Below are 12,486 nucleotides of genomic sequence, written 5' to 3'. Positions count from 1 at the left end.
AGAAAGGTGGGTACCCATCTAAAAGTGGTATGGCATAAAGTTTTTCACACTTGGCCCTGTGGGCTCCCTACCTTAGGCATAGAGGAAAAATACAAATATTACTGAGAATATAAGAAATTAACTCTGAAAATTTGATGCAAAATTTAACTCTGATGTCTCCTAGGCATACACCACCATGTTTTGTTGGTTTTTAGGTGGATGCATATGTGTGCCTCTCCTAGTCATGTCAGTCATGGTCTCCTAATTCCCTTATTGATTATATGTGACTTTGGAAGACATATGAATGGAAGAGGAAGGTGGTATCTCAGAGAAACTCAGTTCTGCTCCCCTGGCTTCCTGTTTAAGCATAGCCACTCACTATCCTAGGTGTGGATGCACATACAGAAGCAGCCAAGACCACACTAGCCGAGACCTGCTCACCTCCTCCTTGGCACACTTATGCACTATCTCCATAGTGCCCCCGTCACTCTCGCCTCCCACTGTGATTAGGCCCGAAGCCTGCCCACTTGAGCTCTGTCATCACTTCCGTCAGCCCCAGCGAGCACCTCTCAGGAGCCTAAGCCAAGGGTGACCCAGGGCTGATTGGCTGCAACCCAAGAGAGAGCAGTGAGACTGAGGGTGGTGGTGGTGGTGGGGGGGGTGGGAGAATGCTATGCTGAAAGTCCTTCTGGGCTGACTCCTGGCCCAATCCCTCCCCCCAGGACCAGGAACCCCTGCTGACTAGGGGAGCAGGCCAGACAGTGCCTGTGTCTCCCACTTGGCTGGATGGCACCTCCGTCTTTGCTCTGGCCTTGATCTCCAGCTCAGATGTTCCTTTCTGCACTCGGCTACAGCCCAGTCCCAGTGCTCACTCACATTGCTGCCAGCCTTGGCCGCCCTTGGCTGCAAAGCCCAGCTCCAGGGTCATATTTCACCCCAGCCTCCTTTCTGTGAATTCCGGTAGCTCATTGCAGAGACATGGCGCCGACACTTAATTTCACAGTCGTGAGAGTTGTCTACGTCTCTTCTGTACTATGCATCTTCCTCCCTAAGAGAAGGACCCGTTTTATGCCTTTTTTTGTGTGTCTCATGTAGTCCTTAGAGACATCAGGCTGTGTGTGAAAAGATGGATTAGCTAAAAAACTTCACAAATTCAAGGACATCTGAGCCAAAGAGAAAAAAGCCATCATCACCAAGGACAGTGATGGAGTTACATATAGGAGGAGAAATGAGAGAGTCACTGTCTCCTAAATTCCAGAAAAATGGAATGCTGCTGACTTACAGTTTTTTCTCTGCTGGTTTTGTTTGTTTGATTGGTTACATCTCAGATGGTCTCCCCTGTTGTCTACCCTAGAGACTTGTTGTCCACCCTATAGAATAGGGTTGTCTCTTACTGATTGGTACATGTAGCTCCTGGACTTTGGCACACACTCATTCTTTCCAGAAGCATTAGGATTTACTTTGGCCATTACTGATTCTTTTTGTTTTGTGTGGGTTTTTTTTAACCTTCACCTGATAATATATTTTTATTGACTTTTAGAGAGAGGAAGGGAGAGAAACATCAATGTGAGAAAGAAACATTGATCATTTGCTTCCTGTACACAGCCTGGTTGGGGTTGAACCCTCAACCTAGGTATGTGCCCTGACTGGGAATTGAACCCATAACGTTTTGGTGTACATGATGATGCTCCAACCAATTGGGCAGTCATTGCTGATTCTTTCGAGTACAAAATTAATTTTATAGAAAAAAGTTATATTAAACAATATATATGTCAATAATAAAGTAGTCATTCTGTCTCTCCATAGCCCTTATTTTCTAGTCTTTTAGCACCTACCTAATTTTTCATTAGCTTCCTCTCTAATGAAATCACAAGGTCCTTGATACTGAAATATCTCACCCACTTTTGTTTAACACAGACTTTGATCATAGTAGGTCCTCAATAGCAGTTACTGTTCTCTTTTCATTTCACTACATCATGCTTTGGTATTTTTGAATCGGTCCGTGGTCCAGAACCCTATCCAGCTGTCATGGTATTAAGAAGAAAATCTACCGATTAAGCACTTACTGCATGCCAAGAACTGTGTTCAGCATGTTACATGCTTTATCTCATTGCATCTTTGCAACAGCATCACGATAGACATTGTTATTGTCCATATTTTATGGCCATCCCAGCCCTTGTGACCAAGTTAGAAATCCAGGTCTCTGATTCCAAGCCCTGTGTTCTTAACCACTGGATTTACTATTCTTGGTCTCTTATTCACTTGAAGATGAAGTCTAGTTCGATGCCAATCATTACAGGCTGACTTCTTTGGGGACGCTGAAGGGAGCTGTGTGTTCCAGGCACATGAGAAAGAGTGTAAGGGACTCTGAATATTAGGACCAGCTGTTCTGACTTGGGAGATGTTTGAATAGAGCAGTGCAGCTAGTTTGGGTTTGAGGAGGGTGATCTGAGGTTATAGACCCGACAGACAGAAAGGAAAGGAAAGGTGACCCATTGGGAGGCTGATGTCATAGTGGAGGTGACTGGTCTCAGACAGAGGCAGTGGCAGTGGACGGAGAAGGTGTAACTTGTGAGGTGAGGTTACAAATGAAGAGTCAGGCGGACCTGGTAACTCTTCCGTGGCTTTAGAGAGAGAAGGGAGAGAAACCAAAGGAGAGGAGGAGGCAAGATGATTCCAGGATCTCCAGCCAGGGAACAGAGTGGAGGACAAAGCAGTGACATCAGGAGGGCATGCCAGAGCCCGGGGCAAGGAGCTCCGCCTGGATTCAGATGCAATGAGTTCATGGCAATGGAAGTCCAGCCAAGAGCTGGAGGTGCCAACCTGGAGCTCAGGGAGAGGCCCTGAGTGGAGCTCCAGAAGTGAGAGGTGGGGGGCATCTTCAGGGACTGGCCACCTGTAGGAGGCAAGAGCAGAAGGAGGCGTAGTGGACTCTAGGAGGAGCAAGAGAGGACAAGGAATACTGGGTCATGACTCGAAAGTCACGGGAAGAGAGAGCCTTGAGGAGTGGGTGGTCGGATCAAATGCTGTAGGGAGCCCCGGGGTGGGCAGGTGGGCCCCCCCGTGAAGTCTTTCCTTTCAGGACAGGTAAGCCATCGATGACCTTTTGGAGAGGAGTGGGGACAGAAGCTAGAGGAGTTGAGTGGGTGGCAAGGACATGCTAGATCAGGTGTGGATCACTTGTTCAAGAAGTTTGCCCATGAAAGGAGGGGGAAGTTAATACCGAGGCACCAGGCGACACGCTCCCTGGGCTGTGTGACTGGCCGTGGGCCTCAGAGGACAGCACCTGCAACAGGCCAGGCGCCAGGCTCGAGAGGCTGGGAAAAAACCTGAGGATGGAGGAGCCTGGGGGAAAATGCCTCAGATCTCTGCTCAAAGTGAATGTCCCTAAAGCCACTCATTAAAAATACCCTGGCTGCCATCCTGCATGGTCCCTGGAAGCTAAGAGCCCAGTGGCTGTTCTCACCCACTGTCCCTGATACCATCTGGCGACAAGTCAAGAGATTCAACAACTGTGTGTCCTGCCCTGAAACCGGAGAGCTGATGCTTACCTCCCGGTAATCTCCTGTCACTTTCCACCGCCTTCAACTGAAGCCTGATCTATGTATAGCTGGGGGCTCGCACGTGATGTGCCCTCAGGAGGCAGGGGAGGGGATGGCTCAGCCACGGCCTGAGATTCAGGTGAACACTGGGGCCTCTGAGGCTGGATCAGTGGCCTCCGAAAAAGCCTTGGGGGTGAGAGAGGCTGTCCATTGTTCTATTGTATTTGGGGCTATCACCTTGGCCAGTGCCAGAGTGAAGACCCGAGGGCCAATGCTGTGTGTTCTTCCACTGCCGGCATGTTAGGAACCATAACAACAAGGATATTGGGTGTTTACTACCCGCTGGCTCCTGCTCCCACACCTAATATAAACTACCTTATTGAGCCTTCCCAAACCCACATGAAGTAGAAGTTTGCAGATGAGGAAATGGAGGCACAGAGAGGCGAACCAACTTGCCCAGGACCACACAGCATTGAAGTGACATAGCTGGGATCCCATCCCCAACATTCTGGTTCCAAAGCCCATGCTCTCATCCATTATATCAGTTCCCCGCACCCTCACAGGGACCTGGGCTCATGTCTGATACTCTGAGGCTCTGAGGCTCTGAGCAGTCACATTCGCTGGGTGTCCTGAGCCAGCGTGGCTGTGTGTCTCTCTAAGATGGAGACAGGTGAGTGTGTGTGTGTGTGTGTGTGTGTGTGTGTGTAGGGGTACCTGTTGGCCCACCCCTTGCCCACACAGGCGGATGGTGAGGAGAGGCTGGCCTGCCTGGTTGGGCTCTGGAGCAGGTGGTGGGTGCGGCTGGGACAGGCCTCTCTCCTAGTGGCTGTCCAAACAGAAACTGCTCTGGGTAAAACTATTAATACATCCAGTTTGTAGTATGGGAGCCTCTGTGGCTCTGTCCTCCAGGGGCCGGCTCTCTTGGTGGACCAAGTTGTTTAGGTGCAGAGGCTGAGTGTGTACTACTGTACATCCGCCCTCCACACCGACCCGCGGTGCTCACTTGGGAAGGCAGGGCTACTGCTGGCGACAGGCCTGGTGACTCACACAGATTCTGTTCTTTTCATTTTACTGCTTGGCACTACAATGGTCCTTACGATAGTTTCAGAGTGGTGACTTCCAGGGTATCTCATGGAAGATTTGTAACTTGGTGATGGTGGCCAGAGGGGAGGGGCGTTGGGGACTGGGTGGGAAAGGTGAGGGATAGAGAAGTGCAGATCGGTGAGCACAGAGTAGACCTGGGATGCGATGCACAGCACAGGGAAGCTAGTCAATAACATTGTAATAATCCTGGATGGTGCCAGGCGGGACTGGGAAGATCGGGGAACACTTGGTGAAGTACCGTATTTTTCGGACCATAAGATGCACTTTTTTTCCCCCCTAGAAGTGGGGGGAAAAAGTCCCTGCGTCTTATGGTCCAAATATAGCCTACACATATACTTTAAAAAAAAAGTTTTTTTACTTGCCCGGCTCTGTGTGGTCTCTGTGTGCTTGCCCGGCTCTGAAATGGTTCTAAATGCTGCTGTTTACTTTACAGGGTTGATTACATGTGTTTAAGACTGTGATGTTGGGTTTTAATGCACATAAAATATTTTAGGACACTATTTGTTTCAGAATCTTTTTTTCTTCATTTCCCTTCTCTAAAAACTGGTGCGTCTTATGGTCCGGAGCGTCTTATGGGCCGAAAAATACGGTATGTGACTATCTAACCATTATGCCATGCACCTGAAACTAATACAAATAATGTTGAATGTAAACTGTAATTGAAAAATAAACTTTAAAATGTATAACTTTAAGAGGAGGTCTCCCTCAGTGATACAATGACCAGGCTTCCTAAATTTGGGCTTGAGTATTAAGGGCTTTTTGGGCCTAAAACAGGGGCGGGGAATGTCCAATCCGCAGGCCGTATAAGGCCTGTGAAATCATTTGGTCTGGCTGTGCCAGGGCATTAGGGGTGAGCTAATTAAATGTTTGACCAAATATAGTAGACTAATTTTTAAGTTGGTAATTTTGTATGGCCCACAAATGATGTTATAAATAATCCAGCTGGCCCTTGGCCAAAAAAAAAAAAAGGTTCCCCATCCCTGATCTAAAGCCCCCTGTATCAACAGTGTGTTGGCCATGTTGTAAAATCCGTCTCCCTGTTAATCCTTATGCAGAGGAGGAGTTTACCTGTGCTCAATACAACCCATGCTCTGGCAATGGCACTTCCTGTCTCTTTGCCATCTCGCCCAGGCACCGGCTTTATCAGAGGCCTGCACAGCAAACTCAAGTCACATGGTCCGGGCACTTGGGCTCTAAGAGGGCAATGTGAGACTGAGCATGCGCACACCTGAGAGAGCGCCGGCTCCCTGTGAGGACTCGCCCCAAAGCCCAGCCTGGCCTCACAGATCTTTCTGGGCACGGTAGGTGCGTGTGTGGAGAGGGCAGTCTTTGGGCACAAACAGCTGGAGGAAATGCCCAACCCTGCGTGCGCTGCTATTCTCTGCCCCGTGTTCCCACGTCGTCCCATCTGCAGATTCACTTGACTTCGGCCACTTCATTGCCTCCCTCTCTTGGGGGTTAGAAATAAAACCTCTGGGACACTTGCCAGAGCTAAATGAGTGTGAGGGCAGGGCCAGCCTTGCTGTGCCCGAGGTTCCTGCTCAGCCTGTGCCTATATTGGACTGAGAGCCCCATGGTTAAAAATGCAATTTTAACCATATGTCAGTGGGATTAAGCAAGGAGGACCAACAGGTCCTTGAATCTGACAGACTTAATCTATTTTTTTATTTTTTTACTATGTTCAATTCTTTTTAAAGAATTAACCTAATTTAAAAAGAAATAAAGGAGATCAGCTGACATGGCTCGGAGGTTGAGCATCGACCTATGGACCAGGAGGTCACGGTTCGATTCCTGGTCAGGGCACATGCCCTGGTTTAGGGTTCAATCCCCAGTAGGGGGCATGCAGGAGGCAGCCAATCAATGATTCTCTCTTTCCAATATGCAGTGGGATAGCCAAGCACCATGGGACAAACAGAGGTAGAGAGGAGAAAAGGGGTGCTCAGGGACCTCCTACCCTAGCTGAGTCCTGTCGAAATTGAACAGTGACCTCCTGGTTGACCATTGACCTATGAACCAGGAGATCACCATTCAATTTCCACCAGGGGGTAGGCAGGAGGCCGCTGATGAATGAATCTTTCTCATCATTGATGTTTCTACCTCTCTCACCCTCTTACTTCTTCTCTGAAATCTATTACATATATATATATATATATATATATATATATATATATATATATAATACACACACACACACACACACATATATATATATATCTTTAAAAGTTAACAAAATAGTTGTTTTGACCATGAAGAATACTTAGAGGCTCACATCTACCCTCTGTTCCCACCCACGAATTTTCTGGAGGCGTTTTTGGTCCTGAGTTCTAAGAAACAGCCTACACCTGACAGGTATCTCAACACAGGCCGCCCCTGCCCTGCCTTCTGGAGGGATGCCCAGCCTCCTCTGAGGTTTGGGCATTTGCATCAACAGTGCCTCCAGGTTGTGTGCTGCTCAGCCCTGCTGGTGAGCAGCTGGCACCATCAGACCCGGCCCCGGGGCTGAGCCTCACACCTGTCTCATGACTCCAGCAGCAGTGCCGTGTAGGGACAAGACTGCCTTCACCTACACTAGTTAAGTGACCTTGGGCAACTTGGCCGCTCCGTGCCTCAGTTTCCCCATATGTGAAATGGGGATAGTATGGCACCTACATCATAGAAATATTGTAAGGACCAAAGCAGCTCACATGTACAAAGTGCTTATATTATAGTAGGCATTCAACAAATGTTAATTTTCATCTAATGATCTCATAAGCATGTATAATTACTATCTTATAAATGTGATGTAATATAAATCCAGATCTCCTGACCCCTTAGTCTCTATTATCCTCCCTCTAATGACATCCACTCCAGTTTGGGGTGCCTCTGGGGCTCCAACTTGCTGTGTGAATCTCCCCCTTGTCTGTCTCTGTCGGGTGCTCTTGGGTCAGAGGTGTCTGCAGGGATATGAGGCCAGAGGCAAGTCCCTTCTCGAGATTTTGTATGGGTCTTCTAGGGAGATGTACTCTTGGAGGAGTATGTGTGTGTGTGTGTGTGTGTGTGTGTGTGTTTTCATTTGACATGCACTCAGAAATGGGGGTCACTGCTTGCACTGGCTGTTTTCAATTTTTCAAATTCTAGGCTAAGGAACAATGAGGAACATATAAATAGATTCATTATGCCTTTGCTTAAACTTTTCATAAAAATACCTCTCAGTAATTGAGTAGGGCAGTTTGGGATGGAGATGATGATGTGAGTGAGGATTTTGCGGGCTAACCAGCCCTGGTTTTACCCACCTGCGATCTTCTCGTGTACACACTACCAAGACCTAAGAACTGTCCCTGTTTCTCTTCACTTGCCACCCACAGAGGACACCCAATGTCCGCCTTCAGCCCGCAGAGGGAGCCTGAGGAAAATCTAACGGCAGTGATGGTATTTTCAAAACACTTAGCTGTCTGTCAGCTCGAGCTCTCCTGCTGACCACATGCCGTGTATGAAGCCTCCGAAATAGGTGCTTGTATGGCCACCAGAAGACACTTAGGATTCTGAAGTGCTTCTTAAATCAGCAAAGATATTTAGATGCGCTTGCGTGGTATTCTTGGATTTTATTAGTCTTTTTTTTTTTTTTTTTTTTTTTTTTGAGAATTCAAATCCACAAGGGTTTATATGGTAATTCTATATAACATATTTGATGAAGAGGAGCTTTCTGATGGTTAATAAATGGCTGTAATTCTCCAATAATCCTTTTCACAGGTTTGCGCCTGGGCTGGACAGGGCTGGGCACGGGGACTGACAAGGGACCTGGGTGACTCCTGGGATTCTGGGCGCTCAGGGTGCTCCTGGGTGTGAGTGACCTTAGGCTGCCCAGGAGAGTTCTAGGGCACTCTCCCTGCATTCAAGAATGGCCCGCCAGCGCCGGTTTACTAACGGGCCATGTAATGCAGATAAAATAAGAACTGACTTCAGTGTCGGCCCTGAACTCACACCAAGAACTTTCTGAGGGAAAAAAAGATCCCGTTACTGAGTCTTCATACACACACACACACACACACACACACACACACACACGGCGTGATGTTGACCATACCCAACCACAAGGAAGGAACTTCATGGCTTTCCCCACTGACCCACCAAGAGATGCAAGGTCAAGGCCTGCCCTGTCTCCGGGATCTCAGGGAGGGTGCAAAGAGTGGGCCATGAGTACACCCAGTAGGCCATCAGCACCCTGAGTGAGCCATCAGCACCTCAAATGGGCTATCAGCACCCCGAGTGGGCAATCAACATACCCAATGAACCATCAGCACCCCGAATGGACCATCAGCACTATCAGTAGGCTATCAGCACGTCCCAGTAGGCCATTAGCACACCCACTGAGCCATAGCACACTCAGTAGGCCATCAGCACACTCAGTGGGCCATCAGCACAGCCAGTGGGTTATCAGCACACCAAGTTAAACCACCACCAATCCTGAAATCCCATGTCAACCAGGCCTTTTAACAATAGTTTTGATTTTTTGAAAAACACTGACTAGAGCTAATGCCCTTGAAAAATTGAGAGGACCACCATGGGACAGACACATCCCACGGTCCCCATTTTTGGCAACAGGGCCCATGCTTGTTCACTCATCCCGACTTTGCAACAAGAGTATCTCCCATTCACCTGACACTGCGATGCAGGGAGATTTCAGGACAGGGACCCTGCCCCCTCTGCCTCTGCCGGGCAGCCCCAGCCCCCGGGGCAGCATCAGCATGCCCCCGCTCACCTCCAGCACGATCTCTTTCAGCTGGAACTGCTTCTGCGCGACCTTGTCCGAAGACACGGGCTCGTGGTAGTAGAGGCACAGCAGGTCGTACCTCTTCAGGACCTGCTTGAGGTTCTTCTCCGTGAGACTCACCACACGGTCCTTGCCGTCGTACGTGGGGAAGTTCAGCCCCTCCTCCGCCCGGCAGGACAGCAGGCAGACCCCCACCACAAACAGGTGAGTCTGCTTCATCGGGGAGAAGTGGGGTGTCCTGCCCAGAAATGCTGAGTGCAGGACAGAAGAGGTAAAACTCTTAGGGGCTTGTTGAGAGAGGCGTGGGGCAGAGAGGCTGGCCTGTCCCTCCTGCTCTTGCTGGGCCCTGGAACTGAGTCTTCTCCTTCTTGGGTCCGGCTGCTGCAGTTGTGAGCTCAGAAAGGAGGGAGCTGAGGCGCTCTCTCTCTCTCTCTCTCTCTCTCTCTCTCTCTCTCTCTCTCTCTCTCTCTCTCTCTCTCATACACACACACACACACACACACACACGCATGCACACACACGTGTGGACTGAGCCAGGCTGGGCAGCCAAGCCCAGATACCGCGCATAGCTCTGCCCAGCCCCGACCCATCAGGAACTCCATTTTTAGGATGCACTTGTCTCCTGCTAAAAATAAATCATGCGAGGAATAAAAAAGTTCTCCCTGCCACTGTTGAGGGATTCGCTGATATGATCTGTCAGGAGGTGGGGAGGGAGGAGGCAGGAGGGAAAGCCGAGGAATTGAGACCAGGAAGGTCAAAGGTGAGATGTGAACTTGGAGGGAGGGAGAGAAGATGAGAGGCGAGTGAGAGGGGACGGTGGCATCAGGGAGCAAGTGGAGACGTTAGGACGTGCACAGCGTCTCAGCCATCACTGAATCCTCCTGTTATCCAGGGAGGTAACCAGCCTGTCCCTCCCTGGGGACTGCGGGCCCGTCCCCTGTCTGCTCATGGCTGATGCGGGAACGAGAGGGAGCCCTGAAGTGGACTTCACCTTTTGTTGTCCTGTCTCCTGTCCTCTCTTCTTAGAAACCCAGCCCTGGCTGGCCACTCGCCATGCCCACATGGCTCCACCAGCCCCTGGGCCAAGGGTACAGGGACACTGCATTGGAGGGCTCCGGGGACGCCGGCCTGCCAAGGGACCACTGTTCCCTCCTACCACCTTCTCCACTGCCGAACTCTGCCGACTCCACGACAACCGTCCCGTTTAATTTTTTAATTAAATACAAGTTCAGCAGCCTTCCTCAGAAACCTGAGGTTTTCAACTATCATCCCTGTCCTATTTTTTTTTCCACATGAACCCCTAATGTGTCACTTTTACCCCTTTGCCTCTTTATTAGACACAGAGTGACAGGTGTGAGTTCAAATCCCCACTCTGCCTTTTAACAGCTGAATGAGCTTTGGGGGCGGGGGGGGGGGGGTTACTCTCCCTCCCTGGGTCTCAGCTGCCCCCCATGTCAAATGCAAATACTTGTAACTATATTGTTAGGTCTGGAACATATAGATGGAAAAGCATGATACAGAGCCGGTGCCCAAACATGGTAGCTCCTATACCTACTTCATTCTCTCTGGAGATGCTGGGTCATAGGTTATTATATTAGTGCCATTCGTTTCCTAGTAGTAATGGCTTGTGAACACTTTCCATTCCATTTTCTCCTTGATTGCATCAGGCGATCAGGGCAGACATGACCAGGGCTTATTTCTCGGGGGAGCTGAGAGTCAGAGAAATTAGCAACTCGTCTGTGATTGTTTCTAGCTGCCACCCAGAGGACTCGGCTCCGCCAGGGAGCCCGGTGCTCCTGGTGGCTCGAACCTGACGCAGGACAACTCCCCTCCAGACACCCATCTTCTCAGTGGCCCTTGACCATGTCTTCTGGTCACACAATAGTCTGGCCAAGTCTTTCCACTTTATTTATTTAAATATATATATATATATATATATAAATATAATAAATATATATATATATATATATTTATTTTAGAGAGGAAGGGAGAGGGGGAGAGAGAGAGAAACATCAATGAGGAGAGAGAATCATTGATCGGCTGCCTCCTGCATATCCCATACTAGGGATGAAGCTGTGATCCAGGCATGTGTCCTGACCGGGAATTGAACTGTGACCTCCTGGTTCATAGGTCGACACTCAACCACTGAGTCACACCCCCAGGGCATGTCTTCACTTTAGAGGGGTCTCTGGCTCTTGGGACTTCAGCCCAGTTTTTGTCTTCCTTCAGTAAGAGACGGCTTTGGACACAGTGAGGACCTTGTGGCTCACAGGGTTTGCAAGGGAAGGAAGAAAAAGGGAAGTTCAGAGCCTACTGAGAGTCCGGCTGATAAGGAGGCATCATTTTTCATGTCCAGGAAGCCGGGACCTTGGAGATCTCACCATTAAACCCCTCACCACATCCAGCTCTTTCCCACGGTGAATAGTCTGTGCTGTTAAAGATGGGGCCAAGAACAGCCACTCCAAGGCGTGGTTGGCTCCCAGGTCACTGCCAAGCATCAGTGACCTCTGCTTTCTTTAGAAATTAGAGGGGAAAGATTTCCGACTGAAACAACCTTATGTCTTGTCTTTTTTGAGGTCAGCTTCCCAAAGTGTTCCCAGTTGTCTCATTCTCATTGGCTTATCTTTATTTAGAATTTGCTCTACTTTTCTTATACAATATATATATATTTATATGTTACTGAGAAAAACAACAACAACACTGGGAGCTATTTAAAGTCATAGACGTTGAATTTCCTGCTGACTTGGAAGAGATGAACAGTACCAGGGCAACAGGATAATTTTTTTTTAAATTGATTTTAAAGAGAGAAAGAGAGAGGGAGAGAGAGAGAGAAACATTGATGTGTGTGAGAGGAACTGTAATCGGCTATCTCCTGCACGCCTCCCATCGGGGATCAAGCCCACAACCTGGGCACCTGCCGCCACCAGGAATAAAACCATTGACCTCTTGGGTCAGTGTTCAATCCACTGAGCTACACTGGCCAGGCGCAAAGGGATAATTTTTAAAATGTCAGTTTGGCGCTCAAGTCTGGCTTATGACCCATCTGAGTATTAACAGAAAGACGCCCCAGTATAGGAAGTCCCTGCTCTCAGATCCCAAACTCTATTTGGG

General features: G+C 49.0%; 1 protein-coding gene across 1 annotated transcript in view; it reads right to left on the bottom strand.

Moving 5' to 3' along the window:
* CASQ2 (calsequestrin 2) overlaps positions 1 to 9,793 on the bottom strand; it is a 40,868-nt gene extending 31,075 nt beyond the window's left edge. Inside the window, exon 1 of the mRNA XM_036452649.2 lies at positions 9,364 to 9,793. Coding sequence (XP_036308542.1) covers positions 9,364 to 9,594 — 231 coding nt within the window. The 5' untranslated portion in view covers positions 9,595 to 9,793. The remainder of the gene's footprint in view (positions 1 to 9,363) is intronic.
* Between the last annotated feature and the right edge of the window lie 2,693 nt (positions 9,794 to 12,486).

Source organism: Pipistrellus kuhlii, unplaced genomic scaffold (genome assembly GCF_014108245.1).
Source record: "Pipistrellus kuhlii isolate mPipKuh1 unplaced genomic scaffold, mPipKuh1.p scaffold_m20_p_24, whole genome shotgun sequence".
In the NCBI taxonomy this organism is placed as follows: Eukaryota; Metazoa; Chordata; class Mammalia; order Chiroptera; family Vespertilionidae; genus Pipistrellus; species Pipistrellus kuhlii.
Note: the sequence above shows the minus strand (reverse complement) of the source record. Positions and strands in the feature narration are given on the sequence as shown.